The 27843-nt window shown below is 40.3% G+C and overlaps 2 protein-coding genes across 6 annotated transcripts in view; both read left to right on the forward strand.

Moving 5' to 3' along the window:
* The window catches only part of LOC124115540 (porphobilinogen deaminase-like), a 96504-nt gene extending 85506 nt beyond the window's left edge, over positions 1-10998 (forward strand). For 4 of the 5 annotated variants that reach the window (XM_046476565.2, XM_048386226.1, XM_048386227.1 and 1 more), the window contains 4 exons: positions 280-438; positions 6657-6710; positions 8424-8522; positions 8793-9873. In XM_046476565.2, the coding sequence (XP_046332521.1) occupies positions 280-438; positions 6657-6710; positions 8424-8522; positions 8793-9110 (630 nt within the window). In that variant the 3' untranslated portion in view covers positions 9111-9873. The other variant, XM_046476567.2, reaches the window with a different exon arrangement.
* Positions 10999-15189: 4191 nt separating this feature from the next.
* Positions 15190-27843, forward strand: part of LOC124110756 (short transient receptor potential channel 7-like) — a 104058-nt gene continuing 91404 nt past the window's right edge. Inside the window, exons 1-2 of the mRNA XM_048386272.1 lie at positions 15190-15496; positions 22737-23790. Of these exons, the coding sequence (XP_048242229.1) occupies positions 22993-23790 (798 nt within the window). The 5' untranslated portion in view covers positions 15190-15496; positions 22737-22992. The remainder of the gene's footprint in view (positions 15497-22736; positions 23791-27843) is intronic.

Raw genomic sequence — 27843 nt, forward strand, 5'->3', positions numbered from 1 at the left:
ACAAAAGGTGCAGCGTGTTTGAAGCGCTTGGACGGGTAACCTGCTGAACAGGTCAGCTGTGATCTGGCTGAAGAAGACGTACCACTAATACTGACACCGGTTTGCCTGTTCTTGGTCCGACTGAACTACGTGTTCCTGGGCGAACATACGCCGACATACGCCTATTCCCCCCCCCCCCCCCCCCCCCACCGTGTAACATCTGGTATATATTTGTCCATCACACCTACGGATGCTCCAGTTCGTATCTCAAACGGACGTTAAGTGTTGTTTCCTATTCAGATCCTGTCCCCTGAAGAGTGCATGTACGCTGTGAGTCAGGCCGCACTAGCTGTAGAATGTCGAGCAAACGACGTAGATGGACTAAATCTGCTGGACAACCTTCATCACAGAGACACGGCGCTCCGAGTTGTGGCAGAGAGGGCCTACCAAAAGAGATTGGTACGTCTGATTGGTGGCGATGTGGCAGAAGTAATCGTAGACGGCGTGACGATTTTGCTAGGATATAAGTAGATGGCGTTATGATGGGTTCAGGTATAGGTAGGTGGCGTTATGATGGGTTCAAGTATAAGTAGGTGGCGTAATGATGGGTTCAAGTATAAGTAGGTGGCGTTATGATCGGTTCAAGTATAAGAAGATGGCGTTGTGATGGGTTCAAGTATAAGTAGATGGCGTTATGATGGGTTCAGGTATAGGTAGGTGGCGTTATGGTGGGTTCAAGTATAAGTATGTGGCGTTATGACGGGTTCAAGTATAAGTAGGTGGCGTTATGGTGGGTAATAGTATAAGTAGATGGCGTTATGACGGGTCTAAGTATAAGTAGATGGCGTTAAGATGAGTTCGAGTATAAGTAGATGGCGGTATGTTGGGTTCAAGTATAAGTAGGTGGCGTTATGATGGGTTCAAGTATAAGTAGGTGGCGTTATGATTGGTTCAAGTATAAGTAGGTGGCGTTATGATGGGTTCAAGTATTAGTAGATTACGTTATGATGGGTTCAAGTATAAGTAGATTACGTTATGATGGGTTCAAGTATTAGTAGATGGTATAAGTAGGTGGCGTTATGATGGGTTCAAGTATAAGTAGATGGCGTAATAATGGGTTCAAGTATATGTAGATTACGTTATGATGGGTTCAAGTATTAGTAAATGGTATAAGTAGATGGCGTTATGATGGGTTCAAGTATAAGAAGGTGGCGTTATGATAGGTTCAAGTATAAGTAGGTGGCGTTATGATGGGTTCAAGTATAAGAAGGTGGCGTTATGATGGGTTCAAGTATACGTAGAATGCGTTATGGTGGGTTCAAGTATAAGTAGATGGCGTTATGATGTGTTCAAGTATACGTAGAATGCGTTATGATGGGTTCAAGTATAAGTAGATGGCGTTATGATGGGTCAAAGTATAATTAGGTGGCTTTATGATTGGTTCAAGTATAAGGAGGTGGCGTTATGATGGGTTCAAGTATAAGAAGATGGCGTTATGATGTGTTCAAGTATACGTAGAATGCGTTATGATGGGTTCAAGTATAAGTAGATGGCGTTATGATGGGTCTAAGTATAATTAGGTGGCTTTATGATTGGTTCAAGTATAAGTAGGTTGCGTTATGATGGGTTCAAGTATAAGAAGATGGCGTTATGATGGGTTCAAGTATACGTAGAATGCGTTATGGTGGTTTCAAGTATAAGTAGATAGTATAAGTAGATGGCGTTATGATGGGTTCAAGTATACGTAGATGGCGTTAGGATGGGTTCAAGTATAAGTAGATGGCGTTAGGATGGGTCTAAGTATAATAAGGTGGCTTTATGATTGGTTCAAGTACAAGTAGGTTGCGTTATGATGGGTTCAAGTATAAGAAGATGGAGTTATGATGGGTTCAAGTATACGTAGAATGCGTTATGATGGGTTCAAGTATAAGTAGGAAGCGTTATGAGGGGTTCAAGTATAAGTAGATGGCGTTATGATCGGTTCAAGTATAAGTAGATGGCCTTGTGGTGGGTTCAAGTATACGTAGATGGAGTTATGATGGGTTCAAGTATTAGTAGATGGTATAAGTAGATGGCGTTATGATGGGTTCAAGTATAAGAAGGTGGCGTTATGATAGGTTCAAGTATAAGTAGGTGGCGTTATGATGGGTTCAAGTATAAGTAATTGGCGTTATGATGGGTTCAAGTATACGTAGAATGCGTCATGATGGGTTCAAGTATAAGTAGATGGCGTTATGATCGGTTCAAGTATAAGTAGATGGCCTTCTGGTGGGTTCAAGTATACGTAGATGGCGTTATGATGGAGACCGAAGACAGGTGGATGTTTGATGGAGCCCGAAAGAGCGTAATGATGTTGCTCAAATATACGTAGATTGCTTTATGATGGGCTGAAGTATGAGTAGACAGTGTTATGATGGGGCATACATAGTTTACATAGAAGCGTATACATAGGGTCGTATGGGAGGGTACAGGTGTATACATAGAGCGGTATGGGAGTGGCCTGGTGAATACATAGAGTGGTATGGGAGTGGCCTGGTGAATACATAGAGTGGTATGGGAGAGTGCAGGTGTATACATAGAGTGGTATAGGAAGGTGAATGTGTATACACAGAGTTGTATGGGAGAGTGCAGGTGTATAACATAGAGTGGTATAGGAAGGTGCAGGTGCATAAATTGAGTGGTATGGCAGGGTGCAGGTGTATTCATAGAGTGGTATGGGAGAATGCAGGTGTATGCATAGAGTGGTATCGGAAGGTGCAGGTGTATACATAGAGTGGTATAGGAAGGTGAAGGTGTATACATAGAGTGGTATAGGAACGTGAATGTGTATACATAGAGTGGTATGGGAGAGTGCAGGTGTATAACATAGAGTGGTATAGGAAGGTGCAGGTGCATAAATTGAGTGGTATGGGAGGGTGCAGGTGTATTCATAGAGTGGTATGGGAGAGTGCAGGTGTATGCATAGAGTGGTATGGGAGAGTGCAGGTGTATACATAGAGTGGTATAGGAAGGTGAAGGTGTATACATAGAGTGGTATGGGAGAGTGCAGGTGTATAACATAGAGTGGTATGGGAGGGTGCAGGTGTATACATAGAGGTTATGGAAAGGTGCAGGTGCATACATAGAGTGGTATGGGAGGGTGCAGGTGTATTCATAGAGTGGTATGGGAGAATGCAGGTGTATACATAGAGTGGTATCGGAAGGTGAAGGTGTATACATAGAGGTTATGGAAAGGTGCAGGTGCATACATAGAGTTCATATGGGAGGGTGCAGGTGTATACATAGAGTGTTATGGAAAGGTGCAGGTGCATACATAGAGTGGTATGGGAGGGTGCAGGTGTATACATAGAGGGTTATGGAAGGAGCAGATGTAAACATAGAGTGGTATGGGAGAGTGCAAATATATACATAGAGGGTTATGGATGGGTGCAAGTGTATACATAGAGTGGTATGGGAGGGTGCAGGTGTATCCATAGAGGGTTATGGATGGGTGCAGGTGTATTCATAGAGTGGTTTTGGAGGCTCTTCAATATTCATAGAGAGGTATGGGAGGGTGCAGGTGTATAACATAGGGTGGTATGGGAGGGTGCAGGTGTAAAACATAGGGTGGTATGGGAGAGTGCAGGTGAATAACATAGGGTGGTATGGGAGGTTGCAGGTTATACATAGGGTGGTATGGGAGGGTGCAGGTGTATAACATAGAGTGGTATGGGAGGGTGCAGGTGTATAACATAGAGTGGTATGGGAGGGTGCAGGTGTATAACATAGAGTGGTATGGGAGGGTGCAGGTGTATACATAGAGTGGTATGGGAGGGTGCAGGTGTATAACATAGGGTGGTATGGGAGGGTGCAGGTGTATAACATAGGGTGGTATGGGAGGGTGCAGGTGTATAACATAGGGTGGTATGGGAGGGTGCAGGTGTATAACATAGAGTGGTATGGGAGAGTGCAGGTTATACATAGAGAGGTATGGGAGGGTGCAGGTGTATACATAGAGAGGTATGGGAGGGTGCAGGTGTATACATAGGGTGGAGTGGGAGGATGCAGGTTATACAAAGAGAGGTATGGGATGGTGCAGGTGTATACATAGAGAGGTATGGGATGGTGCAGGTGTATACATAGGGTCGTATGGGAGGGTGCAGGTGTATACATAGAGAGGTATGGGAGGGTGCAGGTGTATACATAGGGTGGAGTGGGAGGATGCAGGTTATACAAAGAGAGGTATGGGATGGTGCAGGTGTATACATAGAGAGGTATGGGATGGTGCAGGTGTATACATAGGGTCGTATGGGAGGGTGCAGGTGTATACATAGAGAGGTATGGGAGGGTGCAGGTGTACACATAGAGAGGTATGGGAAGGTGCAGGTGTATATATAGGGTGGAGTGGGAGGATGCAGGTGTATACATAGAGAGGTATGGGAGGGTGCAGGTGTATACATAGAGAGGTATGGGAGGGTGCAGGTGTATACATAGAGTGGAGTGGGAGGATGCAGGTGTATAACATAGGGTGGTATGGGAGGGTGCAGGTGTATACATAGAGAGGTATGGGAGGGTGCAGGTGTATACATAGAGAGGTATGGGAGGGTGCAGGTGTATACATAGAGAGGTATGGGAGGGTGCAGGTGTATACATAGAGAGGTATGGGAGGGTGCAGGTGTATACATAGAGAGGTATGGGAGGGTGCAGGTGTATACATAGAGAGGTATGGGAGGGTGCAGGTGTATACATAGGGTGGAGTGGGAAGATGCAGGTGTATAACATAGGGTGGTATAGGAGGGTGCAGGTGTATATATAGAGAGGTTTGGGAGGGTGCAGGTGTATACATAGGGTGGAGTGGGAGGATGCAGGTGTATAACATAGAGAGGTTTGGGAGGGTGCAGGTGTATAACATAGAGTGGAATGGGAGGGTGCAGGTGTATACATAGAGAGGTATGGGAGGGTGCAGGTGTATAACACAGAGGTGTATGAGGGTACGGGTGTATAAAATAGAGGTGTATGAGGGTACAGGTGTATAAAATAGAGGTGTATGAGGGTACAGGTGTATAACACAGAGGTGTATGAGGGTACGGGTGTATAAAATAGAGGTGTATGAGGGTACAGGTGTATAACACAGAGGTGTATGAGGGTACGGGTGTATAACACAGAGGTGTATGAGGGTACGGATGTATAACACAGAGGTGTATGAGGGTACGGGTGTATAAAATAGAGGTGTATGAGGGTACAGGTGTATAACACAGAGGTGTATGAGGGTACGGGTGTATAACACAGAGGTGTATGAGGGTACGGGTGTATAAAATAGAGGTGTTTGAAGGTACAGGTGTATAACACAGAGGTGTATGAGGGTACGGGTGTATAAAATAGAGGTGTATGAGGGTACAGGTGTATAACACAGAGGTGTATGAGGGTACGGGTGTATAACACAGAGGTGTATGAGGGTACGGGTGTATAACACAGAGGTGTATGAGGGTACGGGTGTATAAAATAGAGGTGTATGAGGGTACAGGTGTATAACACAGAGGTGTATGAGGGTACGGGTGTATAAAATAGAGGTGTATGAGGGTACAGGTGTATAACACAGAGGTGTATGAGGGTACGGGTGTATAACACAGAGGTGTATGAGGGTACAGGTGTATAACACAGAGGTGTATGAGGGTACGGGTGTATAACACAGAGGTGTATGAGGGTACAGGTGTATAAAATAGAGGTGTATGAGGGTACGGGTGTATAACACAGAGGTGTATGAGGGTACGGGTGTATAAAATAGAGGTGTATGAGGGTACAGGTGTATAACACAGAGGTGTATTAGGGTACGGGTGTATAACACAGAGGTGTATGAGGGTACAGGTGTATAAAATAGAGGTGTGTGAGGGTACAGGTGTATAACACAGAGGTGTATGAGGGTACGGGTGTATAACACAGAGGTGTATGAGGGTACAGGTGTATAAAATAGAGGTGTATGAGGGTACAGGTGTATAACACAGAGGTGTATGAGGGTACGGGTGTACATGGAGGTATGTGGAAAGATGCTTGTTAACATTTAGTCACAGCTTTCCGTACGGGATTTTACGTTCTCTTCTTCGTATTTATTTCGCATGGTGGTATGATAAGGCTTTTCAATATATTGGAAGCATTTCTGATCGACTTGCTATTTCTTGTTATGTAAAGGTAGTCATCTTTAGCCCCCAAACTGGTTCAAACCTTCCTCGATTCTTTTCATAATATTTACTCCTGTGCCATGTGAATAAACTGCACTTGCGAAATGGAGGATTAAAGACGGAGTTTTATCTACAAAGTTAACATGATTGGTTTGGTTTTGATTCGGACATAAATATAGCCATGGTATTTATAATGATACAACATAAATTTAAACAATAACAATTTGAGAAAAAAATAATTTCATTCAGATTGCGCTGTCTAATACATCCATCTGTAAAGATCCCAAACAATGTATACTCATGTCCGCCCCTCTCCGTAAGCCGCAAACAAGGCTTGGCTGGAAAGGAAACGAACTGTCATGAATGATCTTAAATAGCATAAAAACGAAATAGTCTGTTTCATTGTTCTCGTACAGCACGAATATTGTGTAGCCGGAGTATTGGTGTATATTCGGTACACAGATACAACCACGTGCATACTTCCCTGACACCTCTGACAAACTATTTCATTATATTTGACAGAAAGCCGGTTGCAGCGAACCTGTTGGGGCCCATTCGATCCTTAAGGATGGTGTTGTAAGTATGAACCGGAGATGAGAAAACACGTAATCAGAATTATCTTTCCGTTGACTCAGCGACATGTGGTGAGGCGGAAATTTAACAAGGGATTTCGTGATTAGTGTTTAGTTATTGGAGTCGGGCACACAGAGAACAATCATGTCGACAGTAGTCGATGCCTTGTTATGCCAAAGAACAGCGAGCGAAGAGGAAAGCAACAAAGCCCAACTATTGATGGTGTGGAGCTAACGTGGCTCTATGCCGTTTGATTTGAGTCGTTCCGTGAAGCTAGACTTGCTCATACCACGGCTCGTTAAGTGGCTTTCTCAGATTCCTTCAGACAACGATTTATCGTCAGACGAAATATACTGTAAATCGTGTACATATTGATTTCTTCACAAAAGTAGGTACTATATTAATATCTGTTCCACCATGAAATACTCGATTCTAATAGGTCAGTCAGAGGTTTCTAATAACAACCACCTCTAAACGGAAGTGCCGATATGACGGCCGAAGCCAGTGTTACAGAATAGGTTCTCAGTCATTGTCGGTAGGCATTTTGAAATACCCATAGGCACAACTGTTGCTTGCGAAATGCGGATACGGTTACTACAATAACCGTAGTATGTGTAACAATATGTTTTGGGCCGGAAACATGAAATCGACAGTTAGTTCAGTAGTTCATGTTTAGGGACAATTGATTTAGCGCTACTGTTAGGGTCAGGGGTAATTTCACCTGGTCTTCTTACACGTAGTTATTCTTGCACACTTTCAATGCTGGTCATATAGGCATATAGTATTACGCGTACGATGTGCAAATACAGGGCCATACTTTGGTTAACGGCTACTGTCGATGTTTACTTAATTCAGATCGACAACCTGCTCATAAACTTTGGACCCAATAGAATTTGCTTTTTATTTAGTCATGGTAGAATGAACATAAGCATACTGTGTTTTAAATGTAAAGCTAGGTCACCTGTAGATATAACCGCGCTAACTTAAATATTTAAAACTGAACGCGAATAAAATCAATTTGGAGCGGTTAAATCTACCAATCTCCTAATTGACAATACAATTATTTTGATTAAATCACCCAACTCTTCTTGAGATATAAATAGAATTTCTGACGTCACTGAGTAAAGCTGTTGACTTGATTGAGTACATTTTCTGTAATATATGCTTCCGCGGTGATGCGGCCGTCATAGCAGGAGAGGTGGTTTGTGGGATTAGTAATCTCTGATTGACCTATTAGACTCGAGTATTTTCAAAATTCACTGTAGAATGATATTTACACAAGGTTAGCAGTGCAAATAATTGCCTGATATCATTATTACACGTCTGCTACCTATGGATATTTTTTATCGCGCTTGTACTATTTTCAATCATATAGATAATGAATTATTATTATTAAACATGGTTTTATCTGTTCAGTATCTGAGAGAGATGAGAATTCTGAAATATACTCAACAACAAAAGTTCCTGTGACACCAATATTTTAGTGTATTTTTCAAACAAGCAAAGTTTGGTTTTCAGTATTAAAGTACATGTATGGAATCAAGTCACAAAAACGCAACTGCTACAGAAAAGCATGCATTCCATGCAAAAGTAGATTGTTATGCAAGCCCCATGCATTTCACTTCCCAAGAATGGGTATAAAAACATGTGCTTTAACGGGATTCCATATATAGTACAAGTGATGTTCAGCTCAGACAGATTTCGACATGTTTTCAGCTAACACTAAAAGGGGCAGTGTTTACCGCCGACGGCAAGGAGGCCATCTTTGATGAGGAGACTATAAGACTACCGAATGGAATCAAGGACGGAACTGAGGTAAGGACTATTCTACCTCAATATTTTCGAATCCTGCATTCTGATTGGACCGCCGCCGGTATGGAATCGGCGTTTGACCATGGTTTTACCAATGGCCACATCATCGCAGATGACAAAAGAATCTTTGAAATCTCCAAGACGTGGTTCTCTAACCCGACGGGTAGACAATTTCGATACTGATTTTGCTTATGTTGCTAAAATAAATGCGACAAAACCATTTCCACAATCACCCGAAAAATCATCTCTGAAAAAGGTTTTGTATGATTCCAGCTATATAAAAACCTGGGAAGAACCACGGGAACATTTGGTACAAAGTCAACAGAGGGAATTGCAAGTAGCGAATTAGACAAAAGAAACACCGTCTTGCAGTTCCATAACTGTTTCCTGGCAAGCGTGACTATGGACAGGAGAACAGCTACACGGCTGAGAGAATGTATAATTTTAGAATTTAATCACATCGCCACCACTTCACATATGACTTGTTGGCTACTGCATCAGAACGTGGTAGTTGGGGGGTACTTAGAAGACAAACCTTGCACGGGTGGCTACAGTTTCTCTAGTAAGAATTATTGGTGTCTGTCACGATGATTTGATAGTAATTGAAGTGAGGTGAGGTGAAATGGGGTATAAAGTCGCGTTCAAGATTGTTGCACTTATGTAGCTACGTGAGGCAGTCAAGTATCACTGTGTAAATTATTGAGTAAACACGTCTCATTTTAATTCTGGAAACCTATTTGATGAGGAAACTCTCCTTGCTGTTGACAGTCTCGGTCAAAGGTAATTCCAAAATTGAACATGCTGTTTTCATGGGTACATACTAAGGAAGAAAAAATGAAAATAAAATATTCGAAAACTCTGTCCACAGCAAGGAGAGTGTCTGGACGAATAGGTTTCCAGAATTAAAATGGGACGTCTTAGTAAATGAAATACTTAGTAAACATCGTCATTGATTCCAGAATTTGACCACTTTATGTTCTGTATTCCAGTTCAAGTTGATATCCTAATTGAACTGCAAACTATATCTTAATTGATTATTTCTTTATATTTGGGAGCACAGCTGACCCAGTTGCCTAATTGGCCATTTACACTGGGTTTTTTACCCGTATCTGTATCCATAAATATCGCTTTTGTAGAAAATACACTGGGGCATCTAAAATTCTCCATATCAGTACATTTGGGACACGTGTGCCACACCCGTTTTACTTTTCGATCCCATACAGAATTGTGCGGACACCGATGGACCTGCGGATAGAACAGCCCCTGCTGTAACGTCACATTATAGTATGAACCCCATGGGATTCCTTTTACCACGTGGAAAGCAAGCATCATGCTTAAATTAAAATTGTGTTTGTTTCAGGAGCAGAGTTCCGACTTGAAGCAGTACTCTTGCATTGTTACTGGGAGGTGCAACGACCCCCGCCTCTTTCAGGCTGCCGAGAGGTTAGGCACAGAATTAGCTGACAGGATGATTAAAAACGGCGCTGAAGATATTCTAATTACAGTCCGGAAACAGATCGCGGCCGAAAATGCAGGCGGGAAATAGTTGTGACTATTTAGAAGCTTAGTACACTATCTGTAGTAGCATAGAAGTGTACTGTAGAAACTTCTAGAGAAAAGACAACAAACTTGTGTTAGACCCTACTTACATTGCTATCGTGTCCATAGTTTTAGCAGATGCATGTGCACGAACTGATGTTGGACGATGCTATTTTAATGAGAGGGGGGTAAAAGTGAGCCTTGGTTCAAGGTTTTGCATCATTGTGTACAGGTTAAATAGTCCATCGAGTTCGTAGCCCACGGGCTGGTTAGCGCCTCTCTCTATGGGAAGTATGCTCTCGGCAAATGCATATAGAACTTTGAAATCCACGTCCCGTTTGGGCGGTAACGAATAGCTACTGAGGATACGATAATATTACTGGTGATTGAGTCACATCACGTATCTTAATCCCACACCCCACGGCCTCTGTTCCTAACGACGCTGTTATGCTTCCAATGACATGTGTACATCTGTCTGGGTGTCTGTCTGCAGCCGTCGGAGGCATCATAGCGTCGTTAGGACCAGAGGCCGATGGGTGTTGGAAATTGTTTGTGTGTTAGTTTCTAGTTAAAAACCAAGCCTGACCACCCGATCCCGTTACGACAAGCATGGGTTAATTGCTGAAGGCCAAACGTCCCCGACCTACATCCTGTTGGGCTCTACGCTAACACTGGAATAGATCCGCCGTGATGTCGCCGAATTACTGCCACTTTTCGGTTGATTCGTCACATTCCAAATGCATCCAATCAGATGATGTTAATGTCTGCTGTTCGATACACCATACAATGTCATGAAGGGTAGAATAGGATGGGGTATTACACGATTTGAAATGCCATAAAGAGTGACTACTGTAGGGCGCGGGGTTTATTGTGAACATATGTACGATTTGTATACAACTAGTCCATGATGACAATGCAGAAATAAATATTTCCATTACAAGCTTGTCGTTTTTGCGCTTCTATAAACAGCAACATCGCAGCTCGTAACACAAACGAGCTTGTTACATCTTGATAACTGTGCAGGTTGCAGCCTCAATGTGATTGTGTTCTGTGTAAGTTCTCCGTGCATGTGTGACACGTGTGTGCGATCTCTGTGTCTTTTGTGTGACACGTGTGGGCGATCTCCGTGTGTCTTGTATGACACGTGTTGTGAGATTCGTGTTTGCGATCGCCGTGTGTCTTCTCCGAGACGGGGCGGTCGGGTAGCCTAGTGGTTAAAGCGTTCGCTCGTCACGCCGGGTACAATGTGTGAAGCCCATTTCTGGTGTCCCCCGCCGTGATATTGCTGGAATATTGCTAAAAGCGGCGTAAAAGCATACTCACTCACTCACTTATATGACACGTGTGGGCGACCTCCGTGTGTCTTGTGTGAGATTCCTGTTTGCGATCTCCGTGTGTTATATTTGTGACACGTGTGTGGCGACCTCCGTGTGTCTTGTTTGTAACACATGTGGGCGATCTCCGTGTATCTTGTTTGTAACACATGTGGGCGATCTCCGTGTATCTTGTGTGAGATTCGTGTTGGCGATCTCTGTGTATTTTGTATTACACGTGTGGGCTATCTCTGGTTGTCTTGTAGGTTGACACGTGTTGGCGATCTTTGTGTGTCTTGTGTGACACGTGTCGGCGAGCTCCGTGTGTCTAGTGTGGGTGATCTTCGTGTGTAAGATTCGCGTGGGTGATCTCTATGTATGCTGTGTGAAATAGTTATGAATGGTCCACGTGTACTGTGTGAGATATTTGTTGATGATATTGATGTGTCCTTTGTGAGATGCGTGTGCGATTTCTATGTGTCATGTGTGGAACTCGTGTGGGAGATCTCCACGTGTCCAGTGCGAGAGCTTTTAGTAATCTATCACCCACCAACCAATCTGGACATACCAACCCAATTGCCGAAACCATGTTTACCACAGCACTTTTTCTGGCTCCTACATCCACCTCTGGAGAGCACACATATGCAGCTAACGGAAATAGGTGCTGACATCTGTTGACGATTTCTAGCCAACATAAGCATGATCTGTGGTTAAGATCGTCGACTGGATAGCACGTGTGATGTGATGAGAGACGCACAACTCACATACATGTTCAATTGGTGTTTGTTTTCCCTAAATTATGGGGAACGCCTGTACGTAGTCCTAGAGTTCTATGTTCTCATAACTGTTCTGAGAACTGGGTTTGGGGATTGATTTCATTCTTGCAGCCATGTTGTTTTAATATGAAGTGTGGCACGATGTGCCCGGGACAGCCAAACTAGAAGCAGGGATCAATGGAGGTGGACGATGTGCCCTGGACAGCCAAACTAGAAGCAGGGATCAATGGAGGTGGACGATGTGCCCTGGACAGCCAAACTAGAAGCAGGGATCAATGGAGGTGGACGATGGGCCCGGGACAGCCGAACTAGAAGCAGGGATCAATGGAGGTGGACGATGTGCCCGGGACAGCCAAACTAGAAGCAGGGATCAATGGAGGTGGAAGATGGGCCCTGGACAGCCAAACTAGAAGCAGAGATCAATGGTTGTGGCACGATGTGCCCGGGACAGCCAAACTAGAAGCAGAGATCAATGGTTGAGGGCCAATAATTATGCAAACAGAAAAATACAACATTGGTGTTTTGGCCAGTCGTTTCGAAACGTGGACAGAGAACCAGTCGAAATGCCATGTCCATTAAACGGTGAGTGAGTGAGTTAAAATTGAACGTCGCATCGGCGTTATTTCATCCCTATAGCGACCCATTATACAGAGAAACTAAGAAACTAACCGATGCATACTTAAAGCAAAAACAAATATACAAACATATGCATCTATAGACGGGTAAATAAAATCCCAAATAACCTCGTATTTTGCGAAAACTGCTACCTTCCTCAAAATTCGAATTAGCTGATTATTTATAAATGCGGCCATCTAAATTGATAGCACATGACAAGATATAATTAATTGCAATAGAAATATCAAAAGAAATATTTCATGTTATCAAATGCTCCCATTGTAATGAAATGTACATTGGAAAAAACACCACAACGTACGCTGAAATAACGCATAAATTTGTCCAGATCACAATTCAATCAGCGCCTCACAAGTAATCATATGATTTGGAAGAATGTTGAACAAAAGGACATACATTACACTGATCACCGAAGTTAGATATCGGAGTATGGCGCACAACTTTTGTCTCCTTGTTTCTCTGGTATTATTATGTGACGTCCTGCACGGTAGAGTTTTGTCCCCCATCTGAAAAGACTCGTTTCATGTTATTTCGAAAACAGCATGCCCATTTGAGTCTTTAAGAAAGCCAAAACTTCAACGGAGGCGTGTCAACATTCCCATGCACACACACATACCGGACCAGTCGTAACCAAGGTCAGGACAGGCTGCTGTAACAACTAGGCAGGGAATGGCACTGGAGACCAATTAATTCTGAATAACAAAGTGTTAATCGCACGATTATTTTCCGAAAATACACTCCTCCTGCAAACAGAACGTTGTACGTTTTCTTGTAAAATTTATCTATTTTTACTGAATAATTGGGTTGTTGTAACATCAGTTTGTGCATTTTGCAGCAACTGCAGTGTGTTGTAAACGCATCAACATATGACTGCTGGTGTCGCCCCAAGCCGTCTGTAGCAACATTAGTCCTTGCTGGTGTAGTAGTATTAGTATGTGGTGTTAGTAGTGGTAGTGGTAGTAGTAGTAGTAGTAGTAGTAGTAGTAGTAGTAGTAGTAGTAGTAGTGGAAGAAGTAGTAGTGGTAGTAGTAGTATTAGTCGTAGCAATAGTAATGGTAGTAGTTATAATAGTAGTAGAAGTAGTGGTAGTAGTAATAGTGACTGTAGAAGTAGTAGTTGTTGTAGTAGTCGTGGTAGTAGCAGTGGTAGTAGTAGTAGTAGTAGTAGTACTATTGGTAGTGGTAGTGGTACTAGTGTGAGTGGTGGTGGTAATGGTAATGGCAGTGATAGTAATAGTAGTAGTGGTAGTAGTAATATTATAGTAGTCGTAGTAGTAGTAGTAGTAGTAATAGTAATAGTAGTAGTGGTAGTAATATTATAGTAGTAGTGGTCGTAGTAATAGTAGTGATGTTGGAGGTAGTAGTAGAAGTAGTAGTAGTAGTAGTAGTAGTAGTGGTGGTAGTAGTGGTGGTAGTGATAGTAATAGTAGTAGTGGTAGTAATATTATAGTAGAAGTAGTAGTAGTAGTGGTGGTGGTGTTTGAGGTTGTAGTAGTAGTAGTGGTGGTAGTAGTAATACTAATATGGTTGAAGAAACAGCAACAACAGCATATTATTATTATTATTAATGTTACAAGTAGTAGTAGTAGTAGTAGTAGTAGTAGTAGTAGTAGTAGTAGTAGTAGTAGTAGTAGTAGTAGTAGTAAGAGTAGTAGTAGTAAGAGTAGTAAGGGTAGTAGTAGTAAACGATGATCTATATATAACTAATATTTACACTGTATACATTTGCACTGAAAACGTTTAGTAATATTTTTACTCCCAAGCAGGTGTCGTCAGCATACACCTGTGTGTACTCTCTTATCACGTCTTGTACGTGGAACACATGTTTGCAAATGCGTATTTTCTATACATGCTGCATGCTGCAAAACACACTATTATGTTACCTTAGCCTGTAATATTTCCATATATTTCCTTATCTTATACGTCATATGTTTAGATATGATCCGTGGTACATTATGTAGATGAACAAAGATAGATAGATAGATAGATAGATCCTCAAAGTCAAAAAGAAATAGTCCCTTGGTGCCGAGAGTTATAATTCCCTGTTGCTCGGAACAAGTCAGCACATATCGATCAAATACGTGTTCTCAACCGCCCGATGTTTGCACTAAACTCGAATCATGCAAACACTGTCATGTCTTGGACCAGAAGTATGTGACCGGTTAACAAACACCTAGACTATTGCTAATACTTCATTGCTTGAGATCTGTAGACGGGGAAACAAACAAACACCTAGACTATTCCTAATACTTCATTGCTTGAGATCTGTAGACGGGGAAACATTACTGTGTTACCTATCTTCGTGTAGAGGAACGTTTCCTTCTATCAGGAATTACACCCTACCTATTGGTTCCATGTTGCTAGGCAACGCTGCCATCTTGGGTTGCTGGGTAGTCTTCAGTATCTCGAGAAAGGAATGGAAATCATTATGATCCGTAAGGAATGAATGTCTGCGCAACGTGGGTATTTGATCCACCAATGGTGTCTTGGTTTCTGTAGCATGTTGGAATATGTATGGTCCTGTATTTTCATTCGTGGTATTCAGTCTCCAGTTGGAAATGTATTTTTTAATGCTTTTCTTAAATCTTCGCTAACAGAGCAATCTGTCGAAGTATCAAGAAGGCGTGATACACTCTAATAACAAAGGAGTATGTGGGGATAAACAGGAGACCGTCGGAAGGACAGTTACTTTCATCATGAAGATGCGAGCATAAGGAGTAAGTGAAACCCGAATCTGTTTATTTGACTCTCCTTAGATTTACATGTATGATGTACTATGCGATATGGTATGCCTAATTTCACCTATATATATAAACGGAACATAGGCTTAACCTTTAGGTTGTCATTTAGTGGGTTGTGGCATTTAGTTCCGCGACTCTGCACCCAAACATAACATAAATGTGAAATGTGTCTCATTATATGACATATAACTGAAACTCTGCATTTCCTCTTTTTCTCAAATGTCGACAGAAAATATCATTTGTTCCAGGCTGATTTTTGTTGGGTTTCAGAAAAAATCGCCAAGGAAAAGACACGTTATAAAATATAATATATACTGTACAACTTCAATGTATTATCGTACTTCCAAACTACGCCCATCTGAACGCGGCAAGTATGTAAACTGCAAATGCATAACATTGATTTGCAAAGGCCACCTGAAACCTACAGCGTGAAGATATCTTGTTACAAAATCAAAAGAGAGAAAGAACATTTATATTGATAGTTTTCAGGTGTGTAACCATAACATTTCAAGAGGCACATCTCTCAAGTAGCATAACACAGGTGCGTTTAGTGGGTGGAGGGTTAGAGTGTGAGGGGATGTTAGAATTCCTTTGTTCAACGTCTAGACAGTGATCACCTTGGATTAGAGAGCGCCGCCATCTCATGTGCAGACGACTAAGGAAATGTTCTGAAAGAAAAACATACGAACATTGAAAGTTTATTCATGTCCCATCATTCAAGTGATTAAAATTAATCTTGAGTTTATTTCTGAGAGGGTAGTTTAATCGTAGATTCCTCAAACGCAATAATTTTTTTAATGTGAAGTTTAAACGATATGTGTTTTTTTCCATTGGACGATAGGTCGGTTAAATGACCGTGAAACTGACGTATGTGAACGACATATTTTGACGTTCCTACGTTTTTTCCCGAGACTGTTTTCTTAAATTAACGTAAACACTAACGGACTACTTCCGCATTCCAGGGAAAACCTCTTTGAATTCCCTGGCATGAATAAATACAGAAGTGTTGTTTCTGAACATTTAGACCCTTTAATCCTAAAATTAGCGTTTTAGCATACATTGGGATAAGTCAGAGATTTAACTGCACGCCCGTTCAAGAATATCCTCGCTACGACCCATCTCAGTGAACAAAGAAATGTATAATTATTCAAACTTTGGATTCGATCTGTGTCTAGACAGATAGGTGACAGTCTTCAGCTAACTATAAATTTACCTTAGTATCTGTTTGCCACACCTATATAAATCATAATTTCAATGGTCAGTCAATTGATCAAAAGTAACTATCACTTGTCACCGCCACAGGTTCAAGACGGCCATTTTGACGTCCTGTATTTGATGTATATGTTTTACGAAGCGCCGTCACTGTGACCAACATACTGATGTAGTTCTCAAGAGATCCTTTTCATCTATTGATGCTATTATATGAATGTTTTTGTTGTAACCAAACTCCATGAGATGTTATCGTGGAGCAATTGGAGCATGCATACGCGCAAGTAACTTCTCCTTTTGATGAACTATTTTATTCCACGTATTCCATAAAATAGATTTCTTGGTCTCTGCACGAACTAAATGAAATTGGGTAACTCATCCCTAGTGGTAGAAAAAAAGTAATACATGTATAAGAATTTATAAGAATTGTGTTCCATTTTGTGTGTGTTCGCAAGCTCCGTTTGATACTCACTCTATGCACGTTCATACTCCGATGAACTCGCAAAGGGAAAGCCTATTCATTATGATTTATGCTATCGATGTAAAGAAAGTACTAGACACTGATTATAGGACACCAATGTCTATCTATCGGAACGTAATGTATTCGATATTTGCACGACATAATTACTGAGATATTTGTTCATTGTCTGTACCTTTGTGGTCATACGTTCGTAATGGCTCTTGATAATATAACAGTCTTGGCAAAACAGGCGCCAGGGAAACTGATTTTTAAATAGAGTGTTTTTTTATTAAAACTTACTATGCTGCTGAAACTACGTGATTACGCATCATGGCTCTTCACATGCATTACCTAATACACCTCTATTGTGTGTGCTTCTTCGAGTGAGTGAGCATGGTTTTACGCCGCTTTTAGCAATATTCCAGCATTATCACGGCGAAATGCGCTTCATACGAGTGGCGTTCAATAAGTTTTGCAACTTCAATATAAGACCAAGTCGCAGAATATCTTTTGCACTTTTATTTTTCAATATAATCTCCATTTACCTCAATACACTTATTCCATTTGTCCTTCAAGCTTTTAACACCACTTTTACAGAAATCCGCAGATTGGCCCTCTGACCATGCCTCTGTGGCAGCCTTTATGTCCTCGTCATCCTGGAAGCGTCTTCCACGTAGGGCAGATTTCATTTGCCGGAACAGGAAATCGTCATTGGCTAAGTCTGGGCTGTAGGTTGGGTGATGTAACTGTTCGAATCCACATTCACATATGGCGGCCTGTGCAATTCTCGGCTTGTGAACCGGAACATGTAAGGAACTTTATTACACTGCGTTGTTCATTTTTGAGAGACTTCTAATTCTAAGGAATCAATGTCCTAGGCTCGGAGCTTATGTTCTATAAGTGTCGCTTTCTGGTTCACAAGGTTCTACTCGTTAGGAATCAATGTCCGCGACAAAGATGCAAGACAATATTCATGATTATGTCATTTGTATATTTTAACATGATTTTGAATTTTTTAAACAACACTGTTTCTATAGTGATGATATCAGTTAAAAGTGCCATTCATGTAGACAAACTTAACTTGTTTTTTTCAACAAGAAGATGTGATCAACATCTTTGTTTACTACAATTCCTACTCATAGACATTTCCTATTTCAATTTGTTTTACAAAGTAAACCCCACGTCTTATGACCGGTATACAGAAATACTAATCACACCTTTTAATTGACATCTGCGTTTTATCTCAGGACCAGCGGGTTAACGATGGTGGTCGTGGCAAATATTGCACATCAATTGTTAGGTCAACTTTGTAATGTTTAGGTCAGTTGTGTAACGTTTAGGTGTGTTGTGTAATGTTTAGGTGTGTTGTGTAATGTATGGTGTGCTGTGTAATGTTTAGGTCTGCTGTATAATGTTTAGGTCAGCTATGTAATGTTTAGGTCAGCTGTGTAATGTTTAGGTGTGCTGTGTAATGTTTAGGTGTGTTGTGTCATGTTAAGGGGGGCTGTGTAATGTTTAGGTGTGTTGTGTAATGTTTAGGGGTGCTGTGTAATGTTTAGGTGTGCTGTGTAATGTTTAGGTGTGTTGTGTAATGATTATGTGTGATGTGTAATGTTTATTGCGCTGTGTAATGTTGAGGTGTGTTGTGTAATGTTTAGGTCAGCTTGTAATGTTGAGGTTTGCTTGTAATGTTTAGGTGTGTTGTGTAATGTTTAGGTGTGTTGTGTAATGTTTATGTCAGCTGTGTAATGTTTAGGTGAGTTGTGTAATGTTTAGGTGAGCAGTGTAATGTTTAGGCGTATTGTGTAATGTTTGGGTGTGCTGTGCAATGTTTAGGTGTGCTGTGTAATGTTTAGGAGGGGTTGTGTAAAATTTAGGTCAGCTGTGTAAAGTTAAGGTGTGTTGTGTAATGATAAGGTGTGCTGTGTAATGTTTATGTGTGCTGTGTAATGTTTAGGTTAGCTTGTAATGTTTAGGTGTGCTGTGTAATGTTTAGGTAAGCTGTGTAATGTTGAGGTGTGTTGCGTAATGTTTAGGTGTGCGGTAAAACGTTAATGTCAGCTGTGTAATGTTTAGGTGTGTTGTGTAATGTTTATGTGTGCTGTATAACGTTTGGGTGTATTGTGCAATATTCAAGTCAGCTGTGTAATGTTTAGGTGTATTGTGTAATGTTTTGATCAGCTGTGTAATATTTAGTTGTGTTGTGTAGTGTTTAGATCAGCTGTGTAATATTTAGGTGTGCTGTGTAATGTTTAGGTCAGCAGTGCAATGTCAAGGTCAGCTGTATAATGTTTAGGCGTGCTGTCTAATGTTTATGTGTGCTGTGTAAGGTTTAGGTGTGTTGTGTAATACAATGTATTTAGGTCAGCTGTGTAATGTTAAGGTGTACTGTGTAATGTTTAGGTCAGCTGCGTAACGTTTAGGTGTGTTGTGTATTTGTATGTGCGTTTTGTAATGTTTAGGTGTGCTGTGTAATATTTAGGTGTGCTGTGTAATGTTTAGGTGTGTTGTGTAATGTTAAGGTGTGCTGTGTAATGTTTAGGTTAGCTGTGTAATGTTTAGGTATATTGTGTTATAATAAGGTGTGCTGTGTAATGTTTAGGTACACTATGTTATGATTAGGTGTGTTGTGTAATGTTAAGGTCAGCTGCGTAATGTTTAGGTGTGTTGTGTAATGTTTAGGTGTGTTGTGTAATGTTTATATCAGCTGTATAATGTTTATGTCAACTATGTAATGTTTAGGTGTGCTGTGTTATGTCTAGGTGTGCTGTGTAATGTTTAGGTCAACTGTGTAATGTTTAGAAGTGCTGTGTTATGTCTAGGTGTGCTGTGTAATGTTTAGGTATACTGTGTTATGATTAGGTGTGTTGTGTAATGTTAAGGTCAGCTGTGTAATGTTACAGGACACAATGTAACTGGACACCTAGGAAACATAGTTCTAGTCACAAAATACCAGTAATAAAAATCCTCTGTTATTCGCCTGTCGGTCATCCCCACATTCTCTAGATCATTGCTGATGTCGCTGATGCGTCAAGCCTTCCAGGGCAGGGGTTATCTTCAAGGCTCTCCCTGCAATATTGAAATCCTTCTACCCACCTCCTTACAGTGGCAGTGGGAACGGGCACCCTTCCATTGTGTTCTGCACCTATATTCATAGATGGCTCTTGTTGTTAATTCCGTTATCAGCAAGTACTTGATCACTGAATGTTCCTCAAGTTTGTCCATTTTCCAAAGGTCAGAGACCCATGCTTATTTTAACAATTTGCTCAAATGACTTATGTTCTTGTGGATATACATCTATGACATCATGCAGTATCTTGTTCAATTGATCTTTCTTTCACTAACCCGCTAGGTGCGCTGACCGGACCGGAGCGGTACAACCTTAAACTTACAGCGCACGTGGTACATGTATGCGCAATACTTGCGGTACGTGTTACTATCACACCTATAGATAGTTAACCAGTATAGCCTTCACCTCTATCGGCAGCGTTCACGCTGGAGTATGGACACCTTTCGCCTAAACAATACATTGTCATGACCTGCAATATTTGTTCCTTGATTCAACGATGCATCAGGGATGACTATGACTGTTATTATATATAACCACTTGATGGCCGTAAGTTCGAAGTGAGACGGTGGGATCAACTGATCGTTCAATCCCATTCAGTCGCTTTGTTGACATGTTGCAATTGATCAAGCATATTTTCATTGTATACTACCCATATCTATGGCGTATTATCGTCGACGAGGCTACAGACAAGCACCTCACCGCCAAGGTGCAAGATGCGGCACACGAAATGTGAAGGTCTTATGCAACGTAAAGTTCGTCTGTAAATTTTGTGAATTTTGACAGCAACACGAGTATTTAGCAGGTATATAATATAAATGATAGAGGTGAGGATAAATGTTCAAGAAACAACAACATAACATAATACAATGTTCAAAATAAAAGAGATGAAATCACTGAAATCCATGTTGGTATTTGTAAGGGTTAATTGGTGCATGGTGTATATAACGATTGCATGGATGGATGGTGGACATTGCCCATTACCACCAAGAGTACATTTCAGATATGATAAATACAATATATTATTATGGCAATAAAATGTTGACTATTTGAAAATTATATTTTTTTCAAGACACAGAAGAGCCTAAATATAGTTTAAATGTATATTCAAGGGTACTTACCCTCTACAATTTTTCATCATATTAATTAAAAGCACTATATTCAAACTAATTTTCAATCTCTATAATGATGATTGCTTAAACAGTATTATAAACCTCAAATGATTTACATTTTTCTACATTAGATTTTCAAATTCCCACACAAACAGGTCAATGCTCATTCTTCTCTTTACATCCACTGGTATCTGCATTGCACATTGCTAAAATCTTATTTGATTAAATTGCAAAATTGTGCATGGGTACTAACATTACATAACATGCACGACATTTTAGCAGTCATTATATATAAGTATAATTTGTTATTAAAATTTAAAAAATACCATATAAATAAATATATTTAGTCATATCAACATGGAATGTTTGTGGGGTGAAATGTGCCTTTATGCCATGATAAAAATACTTTATTGGAACCTTTTTAAAAGCAAACATGCAATATCATAATAATATCTAATAAATACATTTAATACTTCAGTTGTCTTGAAGTACTGTTGAATGAAAATCAGGATATATAGCTGAAGCAGGATAGAGCATGGAATGTGAGGTATATTTCTAAAACATATTGTCAGAGTTAAAACAAATGAATTCAGGTGTCAGATGTTATATTCTGTTCGTTATTTCTTCTTCAATTACTAGTTAAGTCAATTATAGATCTATGGTAAAGGTCTGCCAAAGGATGCCCGTGTACTGCAGATGTAGGCGTATTTCCGATTTTATTACCTTGAAATTTGAATCCTGCAATAGTTAAGGATTTGTCGTGGGAAATAACGCAAGGGCTGCTAAATACAGTGAGATTGCATTATTCGCTGTCTGGGCTGCATGTATATCGGGCTCTGAGCTGATGATGAGTCTAACCAGCCTGACTGTGCCAGTATCACCCGATCATATATTTAATTAATCTGTATTATAATAATTATTATTATAATAATAATAATAAGAAGAAGAAGAAGAAGAATATTCGCTGTCCATCCGTTGAAGCATGCACACAGCATGACAGGAATGACACCCTAAACACGAGTATATATATAATATAATATATAGGATGATGGTAGAGGATGATGAAGTATTAGAACAAAGATAGTGTCCTATCCAATTTGTTTTTGCCTTTAGAAAATACAAAAACTTGTGTTTAGGGTGTCATTCCTGTTTCTTTACACTTTCAAGGAGGGTCGTTTAATCATAAAATATCTTAATGATTATGCTCATCTTACAGTTGTGATTTCTCTTGATGTCATTCATTTTTTGTATATGAACCAGCGATACGGTGTCTGAGCGTCTATGAGCAATTGGCATATATATATAATATTATTTCAAAGGCTTATATGTATCTTCATCTATATACAGTTTTTTAATATTATTTTGCAGGTATTGTTGATGGAAAATATTGGACGGCATGTGGAATGAAATAGCTTGAAAGGGTATTTACAAAGTGAAACAAGTTTGATTTTGAGCAGATTGTAGTGTAATTGGATCCACGATGATATTAGTGTACTGGTGTAAATTTTGTTTTGTGGAAGATGAATACAAAGAAACTATAAATTTAGATGACCATTTGCTTCGTCGGGTGCTGCATACCAGTACATAAAAGTAATACACTGTCGGATAAAGAACAGTTACGACAATGAGTCGTCAATCATTGTCACGAAAAGCATCGCTCAGTCGTAAGCTGTCGAATGACAAGAGGGACCAGAAGACCAAAGACCAGAAACAGACGAAAGGCGAAGACACACGCGAAGACTTTGTCGCTAGGGGCATCTTCGGCGACGTCCCTCTCACTGATACAGAACGTCGTTTCCTCACAGCAGCTGAGACAGGGAACCTAGAGCAGGTACAGCTGTGTATCCGGGAAAATGGTTCCCTGAACCTGAACTGTCGCGACTACCTAGGCCGCACAGGTCTACAGTTGGCTGTTCTCGGCGAGCACTATGAAGCCATACAGTTCCTTTTGGACAGGTGTAGCCTTGATGTGGTTGAAGAAGGACTTCTTCACGCCATCAAAACCGAGAATGTAAAAGTTTGTGACATGTTCCTGGCACATCCAATCTACTCGGACAAACGAGCTCGGATGGAGTTGGAATTTCAGCATGGCTTCTATGATCAAGAGGAAAGTAGTTCCAGCTTCGCGCCAGATATAACTCCAATTGTGTTAGCTGCCCAGTGTAATAATTTTGACATTGTTCACATGTTGATTCAGAAAGGATTTACTATTCAAACACCCCATCATTACTTTTGTCTGTGTACAGAGTGTACTAACCACAAAACATTTGACCGTTTTGTCCATTCCCGGTCGAGACTGAATGCCTACACTGGCCTAGGGAGCTCGGCCTACTTGTCACTGTCCAGTGATGACCCAATAGGGACAGCCTTTGAACTAAGTCGGGCACTGCAGATACTGGCGGAGACGGAGAAGGAGTACAAGGTGAGTTAGTCAGTTATTGTAGTGTAAAAGACTCTGCAACTTCACAGTTTTCATAGTAAATATTGGCGATTAGTCAGAACATATAATCCGCAATACGCCGTCAGAATATTACAAATTGCCTCCACGCAAAGCCTAATTTAGTCGGCTTTTACCACAAGCATGGTTTACTGGGGTGGGCACAAGATTGGCCGTGTGTAGTCATATGTGATATGAAATGGTATAGTTTAATGTGATTCATTATACACAAAATACACACATAACATAAATTATATGTGTATGCTATGTTAAAAGAGTAATATCCCATAATTATATATGTCCAGATTTTATTGGATGATGACATGACTACAGTTTGAAATCAAGTAGTTTGAATATTATATCCTCCAGTGAAAGAATCACGACCGAGGAAAAGTACGTTTTGAAGTTCGATTAGTGCAATAAGACGTGGTAACGGCAATGACCAAAAACAAAATCCTTAGCGTTTGATTGCTATGGTAAAAAAAAAATAACTTGATAAATTTTGACTGAACTGATCAGCCTGTTTCAATCCCCAAAATCAGTTATGTAGCAATTCATTATTTTATAATTCATCTGGCCATAAAAGAGGTAAAAAAATAGACGTTCAACAGTGGTAAGGGATTACGCAGATATGACTCAGAATGACTCAGAATGAACTCAATGCTTACCTTGCATTTGAGGTCCCACAGTATTATATTGCTGATGTATACGTTTAAGCTATGTATTTCAAGAAACTGGATGCCAACTTGGCACCCTTTAGCATTTCGAATAAAATGGGTTTGAAAATATACCCTGGAATCTCCAGCGCCAGCAGAGGACCATGTGGAGGCAAAATAAGTTGTTCGGTAAGTAGTACAACATGGAGTTCTTCCTTTATAGTTGACATTAGTTACTCATCTTCTACCTCATCTGTACAAATGATATGGCACAATGGTAGCTCATTTTTATTGTCCAACTCATTTATGACATATACACTACAGTAATCCAGTGTAATTGTATGATTGAAAAGTAGGGGGACATATTCAGAACAATTTTCAAACTAGTGAAGTGTCGTCCTGCTGAGCCAAGCATACCACTGTAATGAAAAGCTGTATTATATCTGTTGTTGAAATCTATTTGAATATCTTATAGATGCATTCATATATTCATGTTTGAAAACCATATTTCATGGCAAAAATGTCGCCTTCCACATGAATTGATAGTTTGGTGAAAACTGTACATACTACTCTCTGAACAACTAATGATACTGCCATAGTGTCTCTATTGTCTGTGCAAGTAAGGGAGGTTTTTATTTTATTTTTATCTCTAAATTGACAAATAACATGGACCAAAGTGATTTGGTTTCTAGATACTATATTCATGTGAACTATGATGTTTTTCATCAAACTTCAAAGGACAAGATGTATTTGGCAAAAATGAGCCCCCACAAGTAATATACAGAGAATATAAGGAAATGTTACATAATTTTCATCAAAAGAAATATTGATTATATGTACAGTCTGGACTGTAAATATGTTAAATAATTGATGCGGCTAATGTTTCATAAATTCAATTTCATTTATATTTGAATTTTAAACGTTTTGAAACATTATCAAGATTATATAGTTAACCTTTCAATATTTTATTTACATTTTTGTATATTTCAAGAGAAATAATGAATCCTTTCTTTAATTTTAGTCTGGGGTTGAGGAATGTTTATTCAAGCTGGTTAGCTGTTGCAGTACCCTAAGTCAGAAGCTTAAAGCTAATTCAACAAGCAAACGTATCACATCTTCATGACCTACATTTAGAAATTGAACAAAAGAATTCTTCTTTTCTGAAGTTAATGGATTATTTTACCACAAAAGCTGTGTTTCTACTTACACATCAAAGTCAAACCTCAATATGCATCCTATAACCATCCAAAAAGAGAAGCCGTTGTTCAGATTCAGGCGCTAACTTCAGCTTTTTAAAACATTGTTTATTCTGTTGGAGCCCATGTGAAAGTGAAAAGACTCTAGAAATCCTGGACGATGGAAGAGATCGTTTCTTTGTAGATATGCAGATGATTGCCAAAGACCATTCAAGAATATAATTATTGGGACGATTTACGCCAAGATAAGTGGGGAGATGAAGTACGACTGAGAGTAGATGGAGCCATTAGCGATCTTCATGCTGCAGAAGCAAGATATCATGACAGGAGTAGAAAACTTTTATGGACCCTATATCTGAACAATTAGCTACTTCAACATTCAAAGGAACTCAGTCAAGCTCAGGTGCATCATTTCATTGTGTGATCAGATCAGCGAATGCTGATTGGAAGCAAATTAGAAATTCCACAGAAGTATACAACCAGTCGAGAGAATGATGGGGTCATACTTTCAGAGAGACAGTTTAATGAAGAAATATGAAGGTGCTCTGCCGATGAACTGATTATAAGGAGAGTGGCTAGTATTATTTGCTCTTCCGTGAAACTGCAACAGACACCTTTAAGGTGGTTCTTGCTGAAACTGGAGATGATGATTTGACTTATTCCATGAAAACACTTCCAAAACAAGAAAGGCAAGAAACTAAACAAATACCACAGAATGACACACAGGTCCGAAAAAGCCACACATGCCTAAGGACAGCATCACGAAGACAACGTTACTACTGAAATCTTTTAGCCACGCAGGTAGTCTCAGCATCACGCGCAACTGTTAGGGATGTTGACCTCTTGTCTGAAGTTGTTCAAGACACCCCCTGTTCAGAATCGAATTGATACAATAGTGCACACTGAACAGAAGAGATAAAAAACAACGTTAGTTTTTACGAGTTACACATTAAACCGGTTGGCCCTGACACCATCCTAACTGCTATGACGGAAGCTAACAAACTGACCAAACAAGTTGGACAAGATATTGTTGTTTTCACGTGTGAGCATGACCAACAACAGTACAGGGTGGCAGTACACATTCCATTGGCATACCCCGAAAGATTCCATAATTTCTTTCTGCGTATTGGAGGAATGCATTTCCTTGTGAATTTTTTTTGAAGTGTTGGCACACTGATGGCTGGAAGTGGATTGTCAGACATTCTTGAGAGTTCTTTTGGAAGTGGAGCAAACATGATGTCAGATAAAAGATACCCTCAAAACTAACGAGCCTTAGGAATACTTGTTGAACAGCTATTAAGGAATGTGATAAGACAGATGATTTATCGGAAAATCTTGGCATACAGAGCAAACTATGATTGGATATGCTAATCAAGCCAGTTTTGGTGATGCTACAGTTTTTCAGAGCTGAAAAAGAGGATGGTAGGCCAACCCATTTGCTTGCAGTAAAACTGATAATGCTATAGTTCTTTGCCGCTGACATCAGAACTATGCTCGTTACGGTCTCTATTATCTTTGATCAGCAGATCTCAATCCAGAACTGCTTGAAAACGTTCTCAAAGGGGAACATGTCACGCTTCATACACCTGGTACTTGGAACGGAATATGGACAGGCATGATGATTGAAACGACTTTCATGAAATATGGAAAGGGTCCAGATGGCATCATTGGCATCACCTTAAAGCCAAACACACTGAAGACATGGGCCTTGAGATTTCGAATTTACAGTGTTTGGTCAAATGATATTTATGACATGACAAACCAGGACAAATCAACTGGTCAAGTTCACAAAGAAGAAATGAAAGCCAGAATTGCTGCAGATGCGACTGATCGGAAAAAAACATCGACAGAAGCTCCAAGAGTCAAGTGATCCACTAGCTAAACTTCTGATAAACTTCTGCAGGTTACAGATAGTTCTGTGAATGTTGATAAGGCATTGACAGCAGGTCAGAAAGAAATGGTCAGATGGAATGCATATGCTTTTGTCAAACAAGATTAAGACTGTGGCTGTCTTGAAGAATCATGTTCAGATTGGATCTTCCACGTTATTATATGACACAGTTCTGATCTACCCCAGAATCACTGGACTTCAGGCCTCAGGATGAGACATTAACATACCCCAGGTCTTAAAGTTTGGCACCAGTGCCTGCTTCTGTGTATACAGATGCAGGTATTACGAGAACAGC

This window comes from Haliotis rufescens, unplaced genomic scaffold, assembly GCF_023055435.1.
Source record: "Haliotis rufescens isolate VD_foot unplaced genomic scaffold, xgHalRufe1.0.p SCAF_6, whole genome shotgun sequence".
NCBI classification, from domain to species: Eukaryota; Metazoa; Mollusca; class Gastropoda; order Lepetellida; family Haliotidae; genus Haliotis; species Haliotis rufescens.